General features: G+C 56.3%; 1 protein-coding gene across 7 annotated transcripts in view; it reads left to right on the top strand.

Annotated features, from left to right (window-relative positions):
• IKZF1 (IKAROS family zinc finger 1) overlaps window positions 1-23,969 on the top strand; it is a 74,379-nt gene that overhangs the window by 13,500 nt on the left and 36,910 nt on the right. For all 7 annotated transcript variants that reach the window (XM_040964622.1, XM_040964621.1, XM_040964627.1 and 4 more), the window contains exon 3: window positions 4,841-4,960. In XM_040964622.1, coding sequence (XP_040820556.1) covers window positions 4,841-4,960 — 120 coding nt within the window. The remainder of the gene's footprint in view (window positions 1-4,840; window positions 4,961-23,969) is intronic.

The following is a 23,969-nucleotide window of genomic DNA, read 5'->3' as shown; positions in this document are numbered from 1 at the left end:
CGTGCTTGCACTGTAAGTTCAGGAAAATTCTGAAAGGAGACTCAAATGGGGCTTCGCCTGGGAGACGTTAAGAAAAATTGGGCCCCCTGCCACCTTGTGGAATTGCTTGGATCAACTGTTCAACACACTTTGGTTTCCTGAACAGGAATGCTGTTGCACAGAACGGGCTGAGTTGCAGGGGAGAGAGAGAAGTTCAGTTGTCTAAACCTTCCCTGGGGCCAGGAGCGCCAGGTGTGGCACGGCTGTGCAGAAGGAACCTGCCCCGTGGGTCTGCCCACCCGGGGGTCTCGGATGGTGGTGGGAAATGGAAAAACCGTGTGCAGATTTCTTTCTGGTTTGTTGTTGCTGCTTTATTTTGTTTCTTCATAAAAGCCAGCTTATCTTTTTAACTCCATTTTTATAAATATTTCAGAATTCCCTTGAGTGTAGTTGATGCAGGTGTCATGGTACTGAGACATCTGGAAGCAAGTGTGAGTCCCATCTACCATGTCTCGCATGCAGGAGGTGAAACGTACGGGCTTACTCACTGAATGCACAGGAGTGGAGAGGAGTGCAGGAGAGTGCCAGCGTTCTTGCCCTTGGTTAAAGTTACTGTGGCTCTCAGCCTTTCTGTTGCTGGGTCTTCCCAAAGTGCTTGGTAGGCTTGCTTGGGAGCCATCTTGCAGGAGAGTGAGCAGCCCGCGTCTGGGGTGCTTTCCGCCATAACGCCCTCCATGGTGGACTGCAGCACGTGGTCATCAATGATGAATGCTCTGTTTGCCGGATGGCGCCCTAAGCAGGTCCTCACTTCAGGCTCACAGGGACTGCGGCAGAAGGTGTGCAAGGAGCCAAGCATGCAGACCACTGACCGCAAGTGCTGGTGGGAGCCAGACGTGGTTCTGCGGTGCAGGTCCCATTGCATTTGCTCTGCTGTAAAGGTGCGGTTCTCTGTTGCAAGCTCTCACTTCCCTGGGAATCATGTCCCTTTGGGTAACTACGATGATGATATCCAACAGCAAGAAAGGAGGAAGCACAAAGCTCTTCTCGGTGAATTATTACCCACTCGAGAAACCATCTGCCTGCAGTTGGTGAGCCAATTACACAATTTTCCCTCTGAGTTCCCCCAACCCCTTGGAAAAACTCCTGTTATTACAATGCATCATCCAGAAATACAGTGATTAGTAAACCAAATAGGAATTGATGTATTTGTAATTGACCAGAGATTTGGTCCATTTGTCAAGAAAAGTGAACTTGTATATGTCCAAATACTTCAAATGTCACTGTCCCTGGTGTTCCGGGCCATTCTGTCAGGGACGGTGGGAGCTCGGTGCTGCCCGGTGTGCAGGCCCTTCCCTCACGGGACAGTGCACACCTGTTCAACACGCACATCACACACGTGTCACACGTGCCCGACTTCACCCTGGGAGCTGGGCCCAGGCCTCGCTGCCTCGCTGCCTCTGACACATGCAGGTCTTTGAGGGGCCACTGTCTGTCTCCCCACCAGTTTTCCAGTGGGTCGAGCCAAATCTGGGTCCCAGACCCACAGATCCTCGCCACACGGGTCTTCTTTCGGGGTGCTTGATGGAATGTTGTGTTGTGTTTTGTATTCTTCCTTCTGCCGGGGCGATCCTCCTGTGTGCAGTGTCCCCGCTGATCCATTTGGTCCCTACTAGTTTCATTCCTCTCCTTGCCGAGATGCAAGGCTGAGGACCAGGACCCCGGAATGCAGGCGAGTCTCAGGGCGCTGGGTGGCCTTGTTCTTTAATTCAGCGCTGTCCCAGGTCTGGGATGTATTTCAGCATGGATTTAGCACAGTGGACGGCCTTCCCTCCTTGGCTGTCCTGGTCCCTGTGTCTCCCACCTGCATCCTGCCCCGTGTACTTGTTGTTCACAGGGGCAGGCGGCGTCAGAAGCCCATCTCCCCAGGGACAGCTGTGCTGACGTGACCTTGTTCCTTGTTCCGCATGGGTCAGGCCTTAGGATTCTCACACACCGTGGAGAAGACTGAGCAGTGAGGACTCGGAGCAGGGAAGCTCTGTGGGAAGAGGGGGTGCCCCAGTTATCACGGGCATGGCCAAAGAAGCTCATGCAGGTTGGCTTCTCAGGCTACCCCCAAGATCACAGGCACAGGTGCACACTCTGCTGTGGATCCCCCCAAGGGGTCCACCTCACCCCCACTGTCAGGCTTCGGGGGCCCTGAAGAAAGCAGCTGGCCCTCAATTGCTCACTTCCCTGCCATTGCACCTGCAGCGGCCCCCATGACACACGAGAGCTGTTTTACATTTTTTTTTTCTGTGTCACATTATTTTATTATTTTCACCAAAATGAAAGGAAAGGCAGATTGTTCTGGCCACCTCCCTCAAGTCATGACGGTCTGCAAGCCCTCCTGCACCAGCATCTCAGGCGCACACACGTGACCAGGTGGTTCACACGACTGCTTCCAATCAGAACTTTTTCTCACTTTTTTTGTTCAGTTATTTATTACGTGCAACAGGGACAGGTGGAGAGACCTTCCATCTGTTGGTTCACTCCCCAGATGGGCCACGCCACAGCAGCAGCCAAGACCCGCATGCTGCTCAGGCTGTCCCTCTGGGCTGGGCATGAGCAGGGAGCTGGAGGTGGAGCCTGGCCTCAAACCCAGGCATGCCCTGTGGGCTGCAGGGCTCCACATGCTGTCCTAGCCACTGTGCCAAGCCCCTAGCCCTCCTCACTTCTGGAGGAAGTGAATGCTGGCACAGTTGGGGCTTGTTGCCTTGCCTCTTTGGAGGAGGGAAAGCCATCTGGCCGCTGCACACAGCCGAGGCCTGGCATGGCAGGGACGCTTTGCGATCCATGTCACGTGGCCTCTTTGCTTTCCTTGGAAAGTCCTTAGTCTCCTGCTCCGTCTCTAGCCATTCATCTCCCCAAACATGCCCAGTAAAGCTCAGTCTGAAAACATGCCAGCTGAGGTCATGGCAGCTTGGTGGGGTGTCAGGCAGACAGCGCTGTACCATGCCCCCCAGCCAAGCCCATGCCTGTGCAGGCTCCTTTTTTTTGCTGTTGCAGTAAAGGTTGCTGCATTTCCTGGGGACAATGTCCTCTGAAACGGGCCAGGATCTCAACAGCACCCTGGGGCACCAGCGGCAGAGTTCAGGTTTCCATGCTCCCTCAGAGGCGGGGTTTGCCTGTGCAGGTCCCATTGCTTGGGCAGCCAAGCTGCTGGCTTGGCGGTGACAATGGGCATCAGTTTTCCTCGGGGGTCTTCAGGTGGCCTGAAGCTTTCCAAGCAGTTCCCGTCAGCCCCCAACCTCCACTGGTGTCTTCCCCAGCTGGGCCTTGCCCGTGGCTCATGTCTCTGGTTCCGCTGGTATCAGTTCTGAGAGGCTGGGAGACAGAAGGAGCATCTCCTGTGGCCAAGCGTCTGGCGCGCGGGGCCTTAGACTCAGAACGCTTGCAGGGGTTCTGACAGACTTCATCTCTGCCCAGTTGAAAGAAAGGTGAAGACTGACCCAACACTGGCGTGGCATGTCGGCACCAGCATCCCACACTGGAGCAGCAGTTGGGGTCCTGGTTGCTACTCCACTTCTGATCCAGCTCCTTGCCAACGGCCTGGGAAAGCAGTGGCAGATGGCCCAAGTGCATGGGTCTCTGCGCTGGGTCACCCACATGGGAGACCCAGAGGAAACTCCTGGCTCCAGGCTTCCACCTGACCCAGGCTGGGCTTGTGCAGTCAGAGACTGAATCAGAGGGCAGAGAGTATTTCTACCTCTCACTCTGCCACACTGACTTTCAAATAGAATCTTTAAAAAAAAAAAAAAAGGTGGCCCCATTTAGACCTCTGTGCCATCTGCTATGTCCTGCTTAGGGGGTCAGTGGCTTTGCTGCCTCTGTGGGCTTTGCTTCGCTGCTCGAAGGGAAGGAGTGTGTCAGCACACTTCCTCTGCCTGCCCAGGCCTTCCCACCACGCCCCCACCATGTCAGATGGGCAGATGCTGAGCAGCTTCTAGGGTGGGTAAGGGTTTGAACGGACTCAGTAGTCAGTCTGGACATCCAGGCTGTGTCCCCAGGGCACACTGAGATGAGCTGGGTAGCTCGCGAAGGGTGAAGAGCCTGGCGGTGTCTAAGGACATGCACACAGGGCCCGCTGGGCTGTTCCTCGTGGAGGTGATGCAAGTTGAAGTCATCTCAGCATAGCCACAGCCAATACAGTTGTGGACATGGCAGGGAAGTGAAAACAGCTCAAAAGTTAGAGTGTTTTCTAAAAAATGTCACTTCATGTTATCTTTTTAGGATTTAAATTGCACAGGTGGTATAGAGCTTGATGGTATAGAGTTGATAGCGTGATGATAATAGTCAGTGTGAGGTGAGCAAGCCAGAGGGTTAGCGCTTGCACCTTCTTTACATGTTTAGAGTTTATCTGTAATAAATGATGCGCATGTGTCTGTGCCCACCCACCATGCTTTTGTTCACTATGTGTGTGTCTGTCTCTATGAGAGAGAGCAAGATCTCCCACATGGTCAGGGACTGGGCCCTCCATCAGCTCCGCCTGTGCACGTTGGGAACCCAGGTTCTCCTACCTCGTTGCCTGCTGCTTCCCAGGGTGTGCGTCTGCAGGAGGCTGGGGCTGAAGCCTGGTCACTCCGGGGGACCCGGGCATCTCCAACAGCATGGTGACCGCTGCCCCCATGCCCATCCTGCCCTTCGTTGTCCAGGATTGCACAAGACAGTTGTGGTTTCCTTTCACTTGCCTGTGGACAGTGGGCAGCAGGCCTCACAGTCTAGCATGGACCCAGAGGAGTGTGCTAGCCCAAGCAGGGGCTAGACCCCAGGGGGATCACTGTGTGTCTGAACCTCAGACTCAGGTCCTGCTCTGTGTCCCCAGGGAAGGAGAGCTCCCCGGTGAGCGATGCTCCAGAGGACGGCGATGAGCCCATGCCCGTCCCCGAAGACCTCTCCACCACGTCTGGCGGACAGCAGAGTTCCAAGAGCGACCGAGGAGCGGGTAAGTGAGGCCGCACATGCCCTCCTGCAGGCTGCCCAGGCCTGCTGCCATGAGTGCACTGTCTCTAAGGGGGTGGCGGGCATCACTGCACCCACCACTGTGCCTTGGCTCTGAGGGCAGTGTGAGGGAAGCAGGGAGCACTCTCAGATGTCCAGGGCTGTGGCAGCAAGGAGACCCCATGTGGGGCGCAGCTTGTCACCTGCTGTGTCCTTGGAGCCCTCAGGGACTGCCAGCTCCGTGTGTCTGGGTAACAGGGTCCAAAGGAACTGCTTCTGGGCCATTTGCAACCTCCTTCTCCTTTGGAGCTCTTACATTTTTCAAGTAGCTGAAAGTAGGATCAGGTAAGTGGGGATTTTTCAATGTCAAAAAGTCTGAATCATCTAAGGTAGTGAGCATGCGTGCAGAGAAGGGTGTGAGCCGTCACTGTGCGGGGTCACATACACAGGCCAGAGGCTTCACCACCCTTCTCACTGTGAGGAGCCAGAGGCCCCAGGGAGTTCTGGAAAATAGCTGAGAGGCTGAGTGACAATCCAGCTCCATTTCTGGCTCAAGCACTAGCTTTACTCTGCCTCTCCGTGTTCCATGAGCGAAGGAGCCCACTGGCCCGGGGGTGCCACATCCCTCCATGCTTCTGCCAAGCTGTCTGCTTGCACTGAAGAACCTAGGAAGGCCTGGAGGTCAGCACAGATGTGAAGCAGCCACTGTGGGGTGCTCCTAGCTCCCCCTTATTCCCTGCAGCACCTAAGAGGTATAGACAGACACACCTGTATCAGGGCCTGGGGATCCAGACCCAAAGGAAAGACCCATGTGTTGCATGACTGCATGGGGAGCCCAGACATTGCAGTAGCAGTAGGCTCGGTCAGTGGGGTGGCGGGGACCAGCTTGCCCTGAAGTCCCTGCAGCTCCTGCTGCCTGTGGGCATCATGGGGCATCCTGCAGGTCAGAGAACCCGCTCGTACCTGGGGAGGGCCTGCACGCAGCTGACCAGGCACTGCTCTGTGCTCCCTTGGTCTCCTGGGTGTGGCAGAGTTGGTCTGTTCCCCGGGTCAGGGCAGGTTACCAGCGCAGGTGTTTTGTAGCATCCCTAGCTTTCCGTCTCCCGTGGACTCCTCCCACTGCCCTCTTGATGTGTGTTTCATCTGTGCTTCTCTTTGGATTGATGTTTTGAACACACATTTTGGAGTTGTGAGGTTGGAAAGCCCTGGGAAGCTCTCAGTGTTTGGCTTGTCGCTTGCGTTTATGTTGCCGTGGGACTAAGCAGGATGGGCCACTGACAGCCATGGAACCTCTGCTCGCTCAGGAGAGCCAAGCACACAGAAGCTGATGCAAACCAGGCTTTGGGCAGGAGCGGAAGTGAGGGACAGGGGCCCAGAGGGCAGAGGAAGAAGCTCCCAGCAGCTGTGCCCTGAGCCCGGAAGGAAATTCAGCTGCACTGAAGTGTGGTCGGGGTGGTGGACTAGTGCAGCAGTCTGTGTCCATTATCAGTGCGTGTAGGTCACACAGCCCTTTGTGCCCATGGGGTCCATGTCCTCTGACTCAGCTGGCCCTGGAGGAGAAGCCTAAACACGCCTGCATCTGTGCTAAATACAGACAGCCTTGGTCGCACCCTCAGCTCCCCCGGGCCACTCAGCAAACTTCCCTATAGCAGGTGCATCATATTGGAGGACGTAAGTGATGCAGGGTTGATTGAAGGCATGAGGCACAGTGTGAGCCCATGTCCTAGGCACAGTATCCTAGGCGAACAGGACACCAGTGCTCATGGGAGACTTGGCACAAAACCGGTTCCCTGTGGCTCCCCAGGGACACTGGGGAAGGGCAGGGCCGATTCTGGACTAGAGAATACCCATGTAACACCATGCTGCATGGAAAGATTCAGAGGAACAGAGCATGGCAGCAAAGGAGTGTAAGAGGACAGGAAGTGAGAAGAAGCCCTCCCTAGGCCCTGTGTGGGACAGGAAGAGGAAGTGGGATTGTTGAAATATAGGCCGAGGGAAGAGTAGGCGGAGTGGGTGTGGTGAGGGCCTCGGCTGGTGGGGCAGGGAAGATGTGTTAGGAGGGGCTGGTTCCCGACCCTTCTGCCTGAACAGCCACCTGTCCCTGATGGCTGTGAGCAGGTGTAGACTGCCACGCTGGGGATGGGGGTGGGGAAGGGGTGCCGCTCACACAGGAGACAGGTGTCGAGAGCTCGTGAGAAGACTGAGGCATGAGGGGGAGGAGGAGATGGCCGCCTGGCAGCAGCAGCAATGCAACAGGAAACCCCAATTAGGGTCTTAGTGCTGGAGGCAGGCCTAGTGACACTGGAAGCGAAGCCCCTACTTGGGACACCTACACTTCAGAGCAGGTGCCTGGGATAGAGTCCACCCGCTTCATAATCCCGTGTCTGGGAGGCAGCCTGTGATGGGTTCTTGCCACCCGCTGGAAGACACGGGTAGCACCATGGCATGAACCAGGGCAGGAGATAAGTCCTCCAAGTCTGCCTTTCAAATAAATACACAAACAGAAACTTAAAACACACCTGATGTTTGAGAGAAGCAAACTGCAAACAGAGGCAGAAGAAGGGAGATTGTAAGGGGTTGGGTAAAAGAAGAGGAGGTGGAAGGAGGGATTGAGTGTGCTGGCCATTTTCAGACCCAAGCGAGGGTTGGAGTGCCGGTGGCTCTTGGTCAAACCCAAGGGGAGACGGAGCTGGCGAGGGGGTGCTGGGGTGTCAGGACCAGGGCGACATCCAGATGGAGGTGAGCCTGAGGAGCACGTTGGTAGGAGCCTAGGGTGAGGCCGGGACTTGGCGGGCTGGCATGTCAGTCCCAGAGCCAGGAGAGGGCAGGGTTCTCGTCTATGGCTTCATCCCACATCCAGGGAGGCCTGAGGGTCTGGAGCCCAGGCAGGAGCTGGGCAGGGCTGCGGGCCACGTAGTAACCTGCGGCCCCCTGCAGGTCTGAATGAGCAGGGCCAGGGATGGCAGGCAGGGTTGAGGACAGCAGCAGAGGTGCAGGAGGGGCCTTGCTCAGAAGCCCAGCAAGGGAGGCTCCCACGTGCTTCTAAGTGGCCCCGCGGAAGGGAGAGGCCTCTTGGTGCAGAGGTGGTCGTGTCTGAGACTGCCAAGGCCAGGGTGCCGCCTACAGCCTCGCTCCTCCCAGCCAGCTCCCATGGACTCCTGCACTGTGCTTCTGCAGCTCCTCTTTGTTGGCCTCAGCGTGAGAACACAGGCAGCGGTGGCCAGGGAGGCACCAAGGGAGTCTGCCCTTTGCTGGACAGCGCAGGCCAGCAGGTGCTGAAGGTGGAGCTGTTAGCACAGAGCGATGTCCCGCCTCGAAGTCACTCCACTGTCCTCTGTGGGAGAGGTTGTGGGGAACACAGGCTCATCGCTCCTGCATCCAATGTATGTGAGTGGTATGTGGGGTGCGTGCTGTGTGTGAGGTATTTGGGGTGTGTATACATAGTGTACAGTACATGTTGTGGCTGGTATAGCACATGTGTGTATTTGTGTGTATGGTGGTATAGTGCATGTGTGTATTTGTGTGTATGGTGGTGTATATGCATGTGTGTATTTGTGTGTATGGTGGTGTATATGCATGTGTGTATTTGTGTGTATGGTGGTATAGTGCATGTGTGTATTTGTGTGTATGGTGGTGTATATGCATGTGTGTATTTGTATGGTGGTGTATATGCATGTGTGTATTTGTGTGTATGGTGGTATAGTGCATGTGTGTATTTGTGTGTATGGTGGTATAGTGCATGTGTGTATTTGTGTGTATGGTGGTGTATATGCATGTGTGTATTTGTGTGTATGGTGGTGTATATGCATGTGTGTATTTGTATGGTGGTATAGTGCATGTGTGTATTTGTGTGTATGGTGGTATAGTGCATGTGTGTATTTGTGTGTATGGTGGTGTATATGCATCTGTGTATTTGTGTGTATGGTGGTATAGTGCATGTGTGTATTTGTGTGTATGGTGGTGTATATGCATGTGTGTATTTGTGTGTATGGTGGTGTATATGCATGTGTGTATTTGTGTGTATGGTGGTGTATATGCATGTGTGTATTTGTGTGTATGGTGGTGTATATGCATGTGTGTATTTGTATGGTGGTATAGTGCATGTGTGTATTTGTGTGTATGGTGGTATAGTGCATGTGTGTATTTGTGTGTATGGTGGTGTATATGCATGTGTGTATTTGTGTGTATGGTGGTGTATATGCATGTGTGTATTTGTATGGTGGTATAGTGCATGTGTGTATTTGTATGGTGGTATAGGGCATGTGTGTATTTGTGTGTATGGTGGTATATATGCATGTGTGTATGCTTTTGGTTTTTGTAGTATGCATGACATGTGCATGGCATGTATATGGTAAGTATGTATGGTGTGTGTTGTGCATATACAAGCACACAGTGTATGCACATGGTATTGTGTGTGTTGTATGATGCATGTGCATGGTGTGTGCATGGCATATTGTTGTGTGTGGTGTGCAGAGGGGAAGACTCAGGCTGGGATGACATCTCCTAGGTGAGTCCTGGCTGGGCAGACTGCACAGCGTTCCTGCGCGAAGTGTGCGTGAGACACCCCCTGCCCACAGTGGGGAGTGGGTGCTATGTGTGCATGGCCGTCAAGCTTGTTGCTGGCTTTGCCATGGTGCACTCCATGTCACATGCTCTGGGACTGGAGGACATGGCAGGTGACTCTGGCACTGCAGAGAGGCTCACACTGCATGGGCAGCAGCTGGAGAGCCCTGAGCCAGGAAGCTCACAGCGGGCAGGGCCAGAGCTCCGGGACCAGTCCCCTAGGCAGTGTGATGGGTTGCATGGACTCCCACTCTGGGCTGCCCTCCCTCCGTGTGAGGCCAGCCATGTGTGTGCACAGGGATGCCCTGGGGCCTGAGTGTCCTCTGTGTGACTGAGGCCGAGTGACCCCAGTCCCTGCACCACTGCCCGGCTGAAGTCACTGAGGATTCGGATCTGTGAGGATCCTGCTGTGTGGATCCTGACTTTGTTTCTCCAACGCTCAAGCCGTGAGTAGGTTCTGCTTAGTGACACTGCTGCTGAGTGCTCTGTGGTGCCAGGCGGGCACAGCCACTGCTGCTGAGTGCTCTGTGGTGCCAGGCGGGCACGGCCACTGCTGCTGAACACTCCACAGTGCCAGGTGGGCACGGCCACTGCTCCTGAGTTCCCTGCGGTGCCAGGTGGGCATGGCCACTGCTGCTGAGTGCTCTGCAGTGCCAGGCGGGCACGGCCACTGCTGCTGCAAGGATTTGCAACTGAACATTGGAGATCCATGGCCATAGGAAAAAAACCCACGTGACCAAGAGATGACCAGGAGCCTGCTCCTACTTAGCCGGGGGCCCAGGCTGCAGGGCCAGAGCCGTGGGGGTCTGAGGGCGCTGGGGAGGGAAGCAAGCTCTGGATGTGAGGAGAGGTGAGTACTAGAGTGTAAAGAGAATGGTGTGGGCGGGAATGGGGTGTAGTGAGGTCCCAGCTGCTTTGGGCAGGGAGCCCAGTCACCATGGGGAGCTGCCAGGCACCCTGACCCTGTCCCCATCAGGTTACTGCTAGTGGTCACTCCCATGTCAGGAGACACAGAGCCCTCTAGCTCCAGAGAAGAGATGATTTGGGCCAGCGCTGGGAGAGGGGACAGCTGGAGACTGTCCTGGCAGTGGGCAGGTCTGTTTGCCCACCTGACAGGAGGTCCTATTGGGGCAGAATGGGAGCACACGAGTGCTCCTCACCAAGGAACCAACCGCCTAGAGTGCGGGACAAGGTGGCAGAGCCAGGTCCTGCTGGGGGAGGGCCAGCAGAAGTCTGTGTAGGCGCTGGGGGTGCTTTAAAGGAGACCCCTTCCATTTTGTGGGGGTGGCAGAGCTGAGTGGCTTGGTTCAAGTCAAACTTCCAGGAAGTTGAGAGGCCAGGAGCTGCCAGAGAGAGGTCAACTAGGGCAAGTAGGATGCTGCCAGGGCAGAGCCCCTTGGGGTCCCTGGTAGGGCTGGGCAGGGTGCAGGGGGAGGTTGGACTGAACAAGTGATACCTGAGCAGGTGTGGGGAGATGGGCCATGGAGACAAAGGGCAGCGGGCCCGCAGGGCAGAGGGAACTTGAGATGGTCTTTCTAGGAGGGGCGTGTTGAAATCAGTGTGCACCCACGGGAAAGGCTTGGTGAGGAAGAGGGGATTGTTAGTCTAAGAGCCACAGAGGCATTAACTGGGGTCTAGAGGGGTCTTCTAAGAGATGGGTGTGTGGCCTCACCATAGCTGCATCCTGGCTCTGGAAAGGTTCCCATGGGCCCCACCTGTCCCCGTTACTCAGGCCTCTTCAGGAGCCCCCATGGGAAGCATCGTCCCCATCTTGTCCCTGCTGTGTTCCCTCCTCTGGCATTGTACATCCTGACTCCCACTGCCCCCGGTACCTGCCATAACAGGCAGGATGGAGCAGTCCAGTAATTGCTGCAGGATGGACTTATGAAAGCAGGCCTTGCTGGCTCCTGCCAGAGACGGGAGGGGGAGAGCGAGAACCTGGAACTGAGCATAGAGTCGGCCCATCCCTTATGCCCAGCACCTGCTTGCTCGGGGGTACTACATGTTTGGGGTGACAGGGTCTCTTCTCATGGGTAACTGTCTCTCTCTGAGGGGTATTGAGCCACCCAGCACCACCTTGGCCTATCGTCATGACACCCCCCATGTCCCCACTTCTCTCCCAATTAGGAACTGAGTTGGAAGAACCACTTCTTCACCCACATGTTTCCTTTCACGTCCTTTATCACCTGCATTCATGAGAGTTTGCCGCTCTGTGATCCTAGATGGCTTGCTGTGGTCAGGAATGTTCCAGAACCCAGCATAAGTTCAGAAGGAATGCCGATAGAAAGCTTGAGCCAGGAAGGCTGCCAGTCTCACATTTCAGCTGTCCCATGATCCCGCGCGAGGTGTCCATTCAGGTGAACTCAGCAAGGCTGTTGCAAGCAAAACCGTGTCTCTGTAGCGTGGTTCGGTTCAGACACCCTGGCCGCAAGGTCCCCAGGCTCTAGCTGCTTTCTTAAGCAAAGGAGAGAAGCCCCGTGGGTTGAAGCCGCTGCCACGGTGGGGAGACAGCTGCTCTCTGCGTGGGGTCCCGGGTGCTTCTTGCCTCATGCCCTCTGTGCTCTAGCTCCCTGGACAAAACAACAAACCAGTGTTTTGTTAAGTTTCCTTCCACAAAGGGTTTCACAAAGAAATGGAAAAGAGAGGGAGAGGGAGCGAGTAAGTGCTGTGGTTGCCCGTTGTGCCAGCACCTGTGCCCCTGACGGCTTAGGACATTTTGTGATTTCAGGAAGTATAAATATAACCCAGGAAAAAAAGCTTCCCTCCTTTTATGCAAAAGTAGAAAAGTTTAAGAAGAGTGGTGCCACAGCTGACCTGGTGCCATTCCCACAGAAGCAGGCGATCACAGCTCCGGGGCCTGGGTGGCGCCAGCCTTCCCCGCCAGCGCTGCGCAGCGGCCCCATGGGCTGAGCCCAGCTTTCCCCACGGCCCCAGCAGCAGTCACCGGGCCCTAGTCCGGAAAAGCAGACACCCCCGGGGGGACCTGGTATGCTCCAGGCAAGGGGGATGTCAGCTTCGGTTGACAAGTACAGATCTAAAATACCTCTTGGGCCACTGTGAGCCCAAGTGTGGGTACTGGAGAAGCTGGCATGCACCAGGACAGCTGGCTTAGCCGTGTGCCGCCTGGAGGCCGCTCTGTGGTCACACACATGCCACTGCTGTGGCACTGGGTGTCTGTTGTGTGTCCGCCCTGCCACAGCGGCCAGGGTGGCCTGTGTCCAGTCAGCATGAAGGTCATCCCGCATGCCAGTCCTGCGGGAAGGTAGGTGATCATGTTGATTGTTGATTTGGGGGCCTGCGGGATGGTCACTGCTTCTGTAACTTCTCTGTGTCCCATTTGCACTAGGCAGTCAATCCAAGAGCCTGCCGGCCCATCGGCAGTGTTTGATCCTGGCAGGTAGCAGCAGGTGCAGCCAGCGCTCTCCTGGCCTCAGTGCTTAGGCTTGAGCAGTGCTCCGTGGCTGTGGAGCCTGGGAGGCAGTGCTAACCCAGGACGTGATGGCTGGCTTTCTTTATCCGTGGGAAGCATGCTTGCAACTCGTGTGTGGTCACATGCTGGCTTTTACGTGGTGCCTGAGTGTAGCAATTTGTTAAGGTTCGTATCTGTTACTTTGTTTTCCTCATCTCAGAAACCTCTTTCTTTGATAGCAGAGAGGTGTCTCCCCAGACTGGTTCTCACCATCACCCTGCAGGGTGCATGCATGCCACACACACATGCGTGTAAAATGACAGATGTGACATTGTTCTAACAGCCTGGTTTCTGTGCTGTGACACAGGCAACTTGGAGTGGGCCTGTGTGAGGATAACCCACATCTCTGGAACGTTCTCGTGCTGTGTGCAATCAGGTTTTTGAGTAGCCCTGTGGAGTGGAGGTATCATAGAGCCTACAGTTTCTAGTAGCCATGCTCAAAAACAAGAATGACCCTGGTCACATCGGTCTTATTTGCTTCCCTGGAAGCAGTAGTCACTGAGGGGTCTTGCCGTTTGGTCGGGACTGGCCACCTTGTCCAGGGCCGGGAGCCGCGAGAGGTGGAGTGCTCTGGAAGCATCCTCGGTATCCCTACAGGTGTCAGCCAGTGATCAGCTACTGGTCTGCTCTCTAACTCTGCTTTCTCTTCAAAGCATTGTCCAGGTGCACACCACAAATGGCTTGGCTTAGTATTTTTTCCATTGTTTCCCCACATTGAAGTTAGATAAAAATCTGGATCCTGTGTGTACTTTTAATACTGGTTGATTTTATCTTATATGTAAGTATCTGTTTTTAAGGATGTATTTGTTTATTTGAAAGTCAGAGCTAGAGAGAGCTTTGCCATCTGCTGCTTCATGCCCTGGTGGCCGCAAGTGGCCAGGGCTGAGACAGGTCCAAGCCACGCTGGTAGAAGTAACCCTAACACTTGAGCTGTTTCCTGCTGCTTTTCCCAGGCCATTAGTCAGCCTTGGAAGTGGAGTTGAAAGTGGAGCAACCAGCATGTGAACTAGTGCCCCTACGGGATGCCAGCATTGCAGGCAGCAGCTTTACGGGCTGTGCCACAGCATTGGGCCCCATAACTCTGTTTTAACTGTGGACCTTGTGTGTGGCCATTCAGAGCTGAGGGATGGAGACCCATAGGCTTCCCTTGCATGCCTTGTTTTCATTCCTGGGAACTCTGCGGTTAGTATGTTGAGTCCTGAAAGCCTCTTTAATGTCTCTAAGATAAGGCAGCAGTTGCCTGATGGACACGAAGCTCGTTCTGTGAGCCTGTGAGCACCAGGCATCTCATGCTTACAGTCGCCCCAGTGCCCAGCTGGATAGCTGCAGCAGAGCCAGGCATCCTGTGCCATCACCCCAGTGCCCAGCTGGGCAGCCGTGGCAGAGTCAGGTGTCCCGTGCTGACCGTCACCCCAGAGCCCAACTGGGCAGCCAAGGGAGCCCAGCGCTCCCTCTGAAAGATGCTGCTGCACCCCTGTGATCCAGGGAGCAGAGATGGTGAGTGGGTCGTGAGGGGGCAGTGAAAGTGTCAGGGCGAGGGCCTGCCTGGGGCTAGTGTGAGCCCCGCAACCAGGTCTGTGCATGAGCAGCCCAGCATTTCACAGCTGCCTTTCTGTGCACGGCCAGACTCCAGGGAAGCCCCTGCAGCTGAGCATGCTGCTGGAGCTCAGGAGGTGGTGTGGACTGCTGTGGCACACATGTTCCCACGGGCAGAGCCCACCCTGTGTCTCCTGAGCGTGGCACTCATCTTGTGGTCTCTTCATTTAGCCGTGAATGCAGGCTCTTCAAGGCTCTCTTTCATGGGTCTGGGCAGTAACTGAAGTGCGTGGCCCAGGAACAGATGTTTTTGGAAAGCTTAGGAGAAGGGCCACCCAGAGCTGGTGGCCTGCCTTCCCAAGAGCCTCAGGTGGCAGTGGTGGGCAGATCAAAGCCACATGAGTCAGGGCTGCTGGCTCCTGCAAATGCTGCTTATTCAGTAGTGAAAATGGAGTTGGCTAGTTTGGGTTTTATCCACAAAAAAAAAAAAATCTGCTTCCTTGATGGAAAAGGACTGGGCCAGGGAAGCACCTCCTGGTCCCAGTCTGTGGTGTCTAGCCCGAGCTGTACAGCAGGGTTGAGCGTAAGGCCTGGAAACCCAACGAGGGCGATGTTCTTGACCTTGGGAGTGTGAGCTGCTTCCAGTGCTCATCCCGATTTCTTGTCCCCTCCCTTCCGTTGCTGGCAGAGATGCCATGCATGCATTTAGACGCTCAAGACTCTGATTTTTCTTCTAGAAAAAGACCTTGGAGAGGCATGCTGACTTGCGTGGGGAGTGCTGCTGTTGGTACAGCAGCAAGCTTTGAAGAATGATTTTTTGAGGGGCGGCATACAAGTTCATGCTACAAAGAGAACAGAATGCCCCAGCCCATGAGCCTAGGAAGGTCAGAGCTCCTTTGTCACCACCTGAAAAATGCGTTGAGCAAACCATGTTTGTGTGTGTGAAGTGTGGATTTGCATAACGGAGCTGGGGGGAATATCTGCCCTGTGCTGTGCACACATGCCCAGGGCCCCTTTCTGCCCTCTGCCCTCTGTATGCACACATGCCCAGGGCCCCTTTCTGCCCTCTGCCCTCTGTATGCACACATGCCCAGGGCCCCTTGCCTCCCTCTGCCTTGACGTGCTTATCCCCCGGAGAGGCCTTGATAAAGTCCATCGGCAGCTCGTCCTCTCCGCCTCCCAGCCGGGGGCCTCAGCTCTCACAGCACCTCTGGAGCACCCCCACCCTGTGTGTCAATGCATACAACCAGTGACAAAGCAGGCCAGGCCCTCAGCTTGCCGACGGGAGCTGAGGGGTGAGCCTGCTTCCTGGGTGCTGGCCAGGCCTGAGCCATGCTCCCTCTTGGGCCTGGCAGGGCAGTTTGATTGGGGCTGGTGAGGGTCCCTCGGCAGTGCTGGGCGTGCCATGTGTATTCAGTGTGGGCATTGTGCTGGTGAACCTGAGATTCCCACCCTTTGCTGTCTGTTGCTGCAGACAGTGCCTCACGGAGGCAGCCTCATCTGTAACCTGTGCATAGCAATAGCAGTAACCAAGCCACAGAGGAGGCAGGGCACAGGCTCAGCTGAGCCTCCCAGGCCATGCCCACCAGGCTTTTGTTGGCTCCTTGCGGAGTTGAGAGATTTTGTCCTACACACGAGTCACGGTGGGGAGTATTGCCACCTGCCAACCCCTTTATTTCCCTGTCGTCTTGTTCCTGTCCCCTGTTCCCTTGTCTTCTGTCCTCCTGTCCCTTGTCCCCAGCCCCAGCCCCTATCCCCGCCTCCTGCCCCCTGCCCGGTCCTTCATCCCTGTGTGCCCCTGTCCTCCATTCTCTAGGGAAGTAAAACTCACACTCCAGGGATGGCAGAGAACTGGGCTTAGAAGGCACAAAAGATGGGCTACTGACACCCCAGCAGAGCCCAATCTTATTAATTAAGAGAAAAAACCAAAAAGAACCCGAGACTGTCCCAGAAGCAGCCAGGGGCTTTTCCTTGTTAGGGGGCATCTTAATACCCTGTCAATCAACAGCCGATGAAGAGACACATGGTTTGTTAGAGAAATGGGTTCTGTGTAGGCTTGCTCTGTATGGCAAAGAGAAGTGCCAGGGAGTGCCCCTGGGCGGCGAGGAGAGTCCAGTGAATCCCCGTGGGAGGAGGGCCAGGGAGTCCTGAGAAGGGAGGAGGGCCAGGGAGTCCTCCTGGGAAGGGAGGAGGGCCAGGGAGTCCTCCTGGGAAGGGAGGAGGGCCAGGGAGTCCTCCTGGGAAGGGAGGAGGGCCAGGGAGTCCTCCTTAGAAGGGAGGAGGTGACTGTGCATATGGAGGGCAGACTTGGCAAGCTGCAGCTCAGAGTAGCCACTAGCAAAATCCTCATCCTAAAAAGCGAAAACAGCATGGGAAATCCACGCTGGAAATAGTTAAGCTTAGCTCTGCTCTGTAAGGAGCTGCTCCCTTATTGCTGCCCAGTCAGTACGAGAATGGAGCATGCTGGGTGGGACTTTGACGTCCTGGCCCACCAGTGTGTCACGGGAGAGAACCTGCCTAGGCACCGTGCCAGATGCAGCCTCTATGGGCACCTCCTTTGCAGAGAACCAGGGAAGAACTAAGAGACAAGATCCAGCTGCCCGGCCGCTTTAGCTGGGGCTCAAGGGGGCCAAGAGGCGCAGCCGCCTCACCTCCAGGACCTGCGGTACACGCACGCTGTGCAGCTGAGTCCTGGCAGCCACAGGCGCTGTTCTCTGGGCTGTAATGTATGCACAGTGTCGGGGAGACCTGGAAGTCACCATGGCCTCTCATCCTGCTCAACCTCCTGCTTGGCCGTATGGCTGATAGATTTATAAAAGTAAGGAGGGGATGGAACCGAGTCCACAAGTGCTGTGTTCCGTCCAACACTGCCGACCTCCGGAACCTGGTGTATGGCTGATGGGCTCAGAGAGACGTGACATTGTGTCCGATGCAGTGTCAGTGCCCAGGCAGGGAGATGGGACACAGCTGCTCCAGGGTTAGGGGGCACCCTTATGCCAGCCAGCTGTGCAGTGTGCACATGGTGAGGAGCGATCCAGGCACGGCTCAAGGCTCGACAGGGAGGAACAGAAGGAATGGCACAGTGGACACGTGACCATCTAGGAGGCCAGCACAGGGAGATGGGCTCTAAGGAGAAATGTGCAGGCTTTCAGGAAGATGTGACTTACGTACATTAAAGCGTGGGCAGAGCTTTGAAGAAATCCCTGAGAAACAGGAGCAGAGTGGGGACAAAACTGAGGGCTGAGCATGGCAGGTGTGGCGCCAGGAGTTCTGCTGTGGCCATGCTCGGGGTGGGCCAGTCTGGGAGGAGGGCTGGCTGGGCTGGCAGCCATCAGCTTGTGCCATTTCTGATGGCCCCTCCCAGCGTGTGAGCTGGGGGGACCCGTGGGGACGGGAAGCGGGGAGGAGTCATGGTGGAGAGACTTAACCCCCCAGTGGTTCCTAATTTGAGCCATTTCTTCTGTTGCCTTTAATCAAGCACTCCTATGGCACGGCTCACCCTAATTAAAGCCCTGTCGGTGGGGAGAGCAGTGAGTCTCACTTTTTTATTTTAGTGGAAGAGGAAGAGCATTCCTGTTCACTGATATGAATGCCCACAATGTCCAGAACTGGGCTGGGCTGGAGGCGACAGCTGGCAGCTCGGTCCGAGCATCCCCTGGGGTGGTGGGAGCCACCACTTGGGCCGTGGCCGCTGTCTCCCCGGGTCTGCGTCGGCAGGAAGCTGGAGTTGGGAGCACACAGCTTGTGATCTGGCATGGCGTGAGCTCCCACATGGCAGAGTCAGAGCCCCACCCCCATTCTGGCGTGGTGAAGCGTGTGTGAACCCCTGCCGTCGCTAGGGACACAGCTTAGAGAGAAGTTTAGAAACGTGACAGCTTGCCCACCTGCGTTCACCAATTCATTCAGAAAGTGGTAGGTTTGAAAAACCAAGGTTAGGAACAAAAGGCAAGTGAGGCGGTATGAGGCTTCAGCAGAGCTGAGGGGGTGGGCCCTGGAGCAACCCTGGCCTGCACCCCCGGCCCTGTACAGCTCTGAGGTTCTCACACCCTGTGCCCCTGCCACTCCCCCCCCCCCCGAAAAAAGCTAATGGGTCCCTGCGTGCCACTCAGGAACAGGGTACAGAGTCCCCCGACCCTCCCTCTCGGTGTAGCCATGGGAAGGCTGGGAGTGTCAGGGACCCTGGGCAGTTGGTGGGCTGAGCAGGGCATTCTCTTGAACACCCGAAGCAGAAGCAGTGACCCTACAGGGGCTCGGCAGGGTGGGTAGGCGTGTGGCTGGGTGGGTGCTGGGAGCAGGGCAGTCTGAAACTCCCACGGTGCTCCCAGCCGTTAGAGATGTGTCACTCAAGTGTGAAGATGTTTATGCCGCTAGATTTCCCATCTCTTGGGTTCCTTCATTCCCTCTCATTTGCATCGGTTACTCATAAACGTAGATCGTGGGTATGATTTGTCCAGCTGCCTCGCCTGGCAGTCTGCAAAAAGAACTCCCAGCAGGCGGGCGGGCAGCCTGGCGCTGGTGCCACTGGGTTGCTGCTGACGGAGGACACTGGTGAGCTTGCAGGTGTTGCTGCCATCAGCTTTGTGGGGGGCCCAGGCCAGGGCAGCAGCAGGTGCCTCTGGGTGACATGCTGGCTGAGTTGGGAACTGCTTCTGAAACGCCTGTCCGGCTTTCTGTCATCTCCTGTGGTCCCCACTGCATCCCCCAGGCAAAGTGGGAGCCCAGCTGGCCCCAGCCTAACCCCCCACTCACCGTGGCCCCTTAGCTGCCGTCTCCTTTGATTTGTTTTACTGTGTTATTCGTATCTGTGGAGACATGGATTTACCCAGTCTGCTTTCATGTTCATGAGAAGGGGCTGTCTTAACCACGTGCTTAAGTTGGTCAGTTGTGTGTCTCCAGGCAGGGTCCTATGGCCTCACTGCCCTGTAAGCCGAGTGACTGTGCCTCAACCTGGGACCCTCAGGTTTCACCCCTCCCCAGAAGGAGCGTGGACCCACCCGCTTCTTGACTCTCAGAACGCTCTGCCTGCTGCACTCAGCCTGCCCAGCAGCAACTCCCTGGAAGACGTAGGGCCCTACACCCTGCACACACACATACACACACCCTGCACACACACACACACCACACACACACACCCTGCACACACACATACACACACCCTGCACACACACACACCCTACGCACACACCCTGCACACACATACCACACAGCACACACCACACACACCCTGTGCACACACCACACACACCCTGCACAGACACATACACATCACACACACACACCACACACACCACACACACACCCTGCACACACAGCACATACCATACAGCACACACGTACACCACACACACACCCTGCGCACACACACACCCTGCACACACACACACCCTGCACACACACACCCCGCACACACACCCCGCGCACACACACACACCCTGCACACACACCACACACCCTGCGCGCGCACACACACACACCCTGTGCACACACACACCCCTGGCTTGCAGCTGTGATGAGGTCTGTGACTTACCTTTACCACAGCTCCCTGACCCCTCCCACCCACCAGGTGAAATTTTGGCCACTGGCCTCAAGCTCATGGTGGCAGCAAGCGCCCCTGGAACCCGGTGGCATCTGGGCTGTCCCAGCTCTAACTGCCAGCTTGCACTGTCTCAGCACCTTGGCCTCCTCCCTGAGTCCAGCATTTATGCCAAGAAAGTGTTTCTTCAAGACTAAGTTTCTCAAATGACTCCAGTGTACCCCTATTTTATTTGTGGTATATTTCAGCCCTTTTGAGTAAAGAACTTTCCAGAATCTAACACACATTTCCCCCAAGGATTCTTCAAAGATCATCTTTAAAAAAAAAAAAAACTTCAGTGTTTTCTCTAAGATTTACTTTTTGTTTATTTGAAAAGCAGTTATCAAGAGGGGAGAGGCAGAAGAGCTCTTTCATTTCTGGACTCACTCCCTAAGTGTCTGCAACGGCTGGCTGTGCCAGGCTGACACCAGGGGCTGCTGGCAGTCACGCATGGGTGCCAGCCTTCGAGCAGCTGCCTCATCCTCTGTGGCTTTCCCAGGAGCATTAGCAGGGAGCTGGATGGGAAGCAGAGCGGCGGGACTGGCAGCGGCGTTGTCCACTGTAGCACGCTGCTGGTGGTGGTGGTGCCTGATGTGAGGACACAGCTCGGGACACACACTGCAAACAGCAGAGGCCTTGGGCAGGGAGGGCTGCACGTGGCCACTCCTTGAGCACAGGAAAGAGGGCCTCGCAGGGTGCAGAGGTTCCATTCCTGGCAGCCAGAATGGCATGTGTGCGTGGGGCGAGGAGGCCTGCTAGACCCTGCTCTGAGTTGTCACCGGCCCGACCAGCACCCTGTGTTCCTTCCTCTGCCTGCTAATCCTCTGGGGATTGAGACAAGCGCCCCGAGCACCGAGTGTGCGGAGGGAGTGGCATTTCTCTTCTCCTTGTTCTTGTGACCTTTTGTCCCTGGAGACATAGCTGTGTGGCTTGTCAGAGGCCAGCGGCCAGGACCCTGTGGGCCCTGTTTGACACCTGTGGCCAGGCCAAGGGCTGCTCAGCCCCTCAGGTCCACACGTGTGTCATGCTTCTGTCACTTCGGGCTGAAATCCTCGTACAACGTGAGCGGCACAGTGTTTGATTACCAGTCAGGGATTCGCTTCCCTTGGTTCTCAGCTGGCTCGGCAGCATCAGGGCCCCGTGGCCGGGGCAGAGCACGTGGCCTTCTGTGAAGATGTGCACTCCGCACTTAGCACTTCATCTCGACGCCCTGCTTCTGAAGGCAAAGCCTTGCTCCTGAGCTGGCCCGAGGCTTCCCAGGCCTTCTTGGCCCTGTGCAAGTTCCCGGGGCAGAATCTCCCTGAAATACATGAGACGCGATAGAGGGGCAGGGCCTGGGCCGTGCGTGGCTACTAACCAGAGTGCCAAGTGCAGTGCCTGCCGGTACAGGCATGACAACTATACCCACACAGCCCTAGGGGGACTTGCAGACGTGAGGGGCCTGAGTAACCAGACGGGAGTAACCAGCGCTGCCAAGTGTGAGCTGTGTCAGCCTTACCCCGTGCACAGGCCCCACACCAGAGCCTGCAGCCGCCTGCTGGCCGCCACGTGCCCATGCCACATGTCAGCACCATGCCGGAGGAAGGAAAGAGGCAAAGCACTGGTGTTCCAGTCAGGCCAAGTGCACGGGGCTGGGACACAGGAATCCTGCCAAGCCCCTGTGACTTTGGGTTGGCGGGACACACAGAAGCCAGAGGCCCTGGGCTCTGCAAGTCACAGCTGCAGCTCAGCGCTCCCTACAAGGGGCACCTTAACCTCCCTGGTGTGGGCAGAAACGCCGGCTCTGACAGGCGCCTGGGCACTGAGGCCAGCAGCACCCACTTCATTCTAAAGGCGCCTGGGCACATGACAGCTTGAGCAGAGGCAGTCCCAGTGGTGGCCAGCCTGTCCCACCAGGACCCTCGGAGTAGCATGCTAAGACCTCTGCTAGTGAGGCTTGGCAGAGGAAACTCCTGTGTTCCCTGTGTGTCATGGGCAGAGCTGGACGGCTCCTGGTGCGTGTGGGCTGGGAGGTGGCAGTTGGGGTCACAGCAGCAAAACAGCCCTCCCTGTACCATGCACATTGTAAAAAGTAGCACAGAGGGCAAGGCTGAACAATGAGGCAGGCACCTGCTGAAGAGAAGGCACGCCACCGACCTCTGCAGGGCCAGTCTCCAGTGGCCAGCTGTTCTACCTCCCCGCTTTGGCACCTAGTTCCATGCCCTGGGGACAGCAGAGGACTGAGAATCCTTAGCAGCTGGCACGGTTTGTGCCCTACAGGCTTCACACTCAGGCTCACCTTGGAGGAAGGACCATGGGGCTGGGGCTGCAATGGGGCTATCCCGGGAACAGCTCCCATGCAGCCTTATGGTGGCAGACACGCCCCTGGGGCAGAGGCTACTGGAGATCATAGAGGGACCCCTGGGGACAGCAGGGCCCAGGCTCTGTGGACAGTGAGGGGGAGAGCTGTGTGAGGAGCAGTCAGCAGTGGCCTGCCACCCTGATGCCACCCCTGGGGCCCAGCAGCAGGAGGCGCCTCCAGGCACAAAGGCAGTCCTCACAGGGCTGGCATCCCCGAGCAGAGTGCTCACGGAATATAGCTGAGGTCCAAGCTTGAGCCAGGCTGCACTTGGTCAACAGTCTCTCTTGCTGGCTCCTCTGCAAGAGTTTCCTTGGGTGGATGGACACAGCATCCTCAGAGGGCAGTATTCGTGTGCCGGTGCTTGTCGGTGCCAAGTTTCCACAGGGAACCCTGAGCTCTGTTCTCAAACACGTCTGGTCTACAGAGACAAGGCGGGGGAAGGGTGAGGAGGGGGACTTCCCATGACTCTGAGGCCTCCTCCAGGACGGGCCAGGGTCAGGGTGGGGGTGGGGCGGCCACGGGGCTGGCTGTGAAAACACGAGATAAGGGCGGCGGTGGCAGCTGCAGCGCCGTCCCAGGATGCCTCACGAGAGCCGTGTTGCTATCTCCACAAACAGAAGCCGTCGCCGGATGAGCTCACCTGCCTTTGCCGGGATTTCTCCGTGCCTGTTCCCTTGCACGCGCCGCTGGAGGTCTCTGCGTTTATCAGGGTGCCTCAGGCAGTTCCCGCCAAGGGAGCCTAAGCTCCCTGTGTCTCCGTGCACACTGGAAATGCTCACACACTCTCTCACTTGTGTTCTGTTGGCCGCTGCTCGTCTTGGCCTTAAAAGTGCATTTGGAGTGTTACTGTAAGAAAATCACGCTAGCCTCTCAGTTGAGAAGGGCAGCAGAATAGCCTGCTGAGACCCTTGAGGCTCTGGTGTCACGTGGGCACACGCCACAGCTGGTCAGAGGCACGCTGTGGCTGCCCGCGGGCTGAGGGTGCCTATCTATCCCAAGTTCAGTGTGGAGACAAGAAAGGATGTGTGCGTGAGTGTGTGTTCGTGTGAAGCGTGGCTGTGTGCATACCTCTGTATTTGTGTGTACCCCTGCGTGTGTCCGAGCGTGCATCAGTAGGGGTGTGTGTCTGTCTCTCTGAGTGCATGTGCAAGTTGATGTGTGCGCACGCCTGTGTGGCTACGTGAGTGTGCATTCTGTAGTGAATCCGTGTCTGTGTTGGTGTATCCATGAGTCTGTGTAGCTGTGTGTGAGTGTAAGTGCACATCTCCCTTCATGGGTGTGTGTTCCCCTGTGTCTTATGGTGGCAGGCACAGACATAAGACACACCCCCTGTATGGGGTATGAGTGTGTCCCCCTGTGTGGGTGTGTGCCCCTGTGAGTGTGCCCCTCGTGTGTGAATGCACTTCACTGGTCGACTTCCCTTTCTGTCACTTCGCATTTCTGTCGGGCTGGCGTCGGGGTGGCTTCCTCTGCCTGCATTCCTACACTTCAGTATTCACCCTCCTTTCTCTTCGGTACCTTTAACAACACAG

The sequence above is a fragment of the Ochotona curzoniae genome, unplaced genomic scaffold (genome assembly GCF_017591425.1).
Source record: "Ochotona curzoniae isolate NIBS_2020 unplaced genomic scaffold, NIBS_Ocur_1.0 scaffold_3835, whole genome shotgun sequence".
Classification (NCBI taxonomy): domain Eukaryota; kingdom Metazoa; phylum Chordata; class Mammalia; order Lagomorpha; family Ochotonidae; genus Ochotona; species Ochotona curzoniae.
Note: the sequence above shows the minus strand (reverse complement) of the source record. Positions and strands in the feature narration are given on the sequence as shown.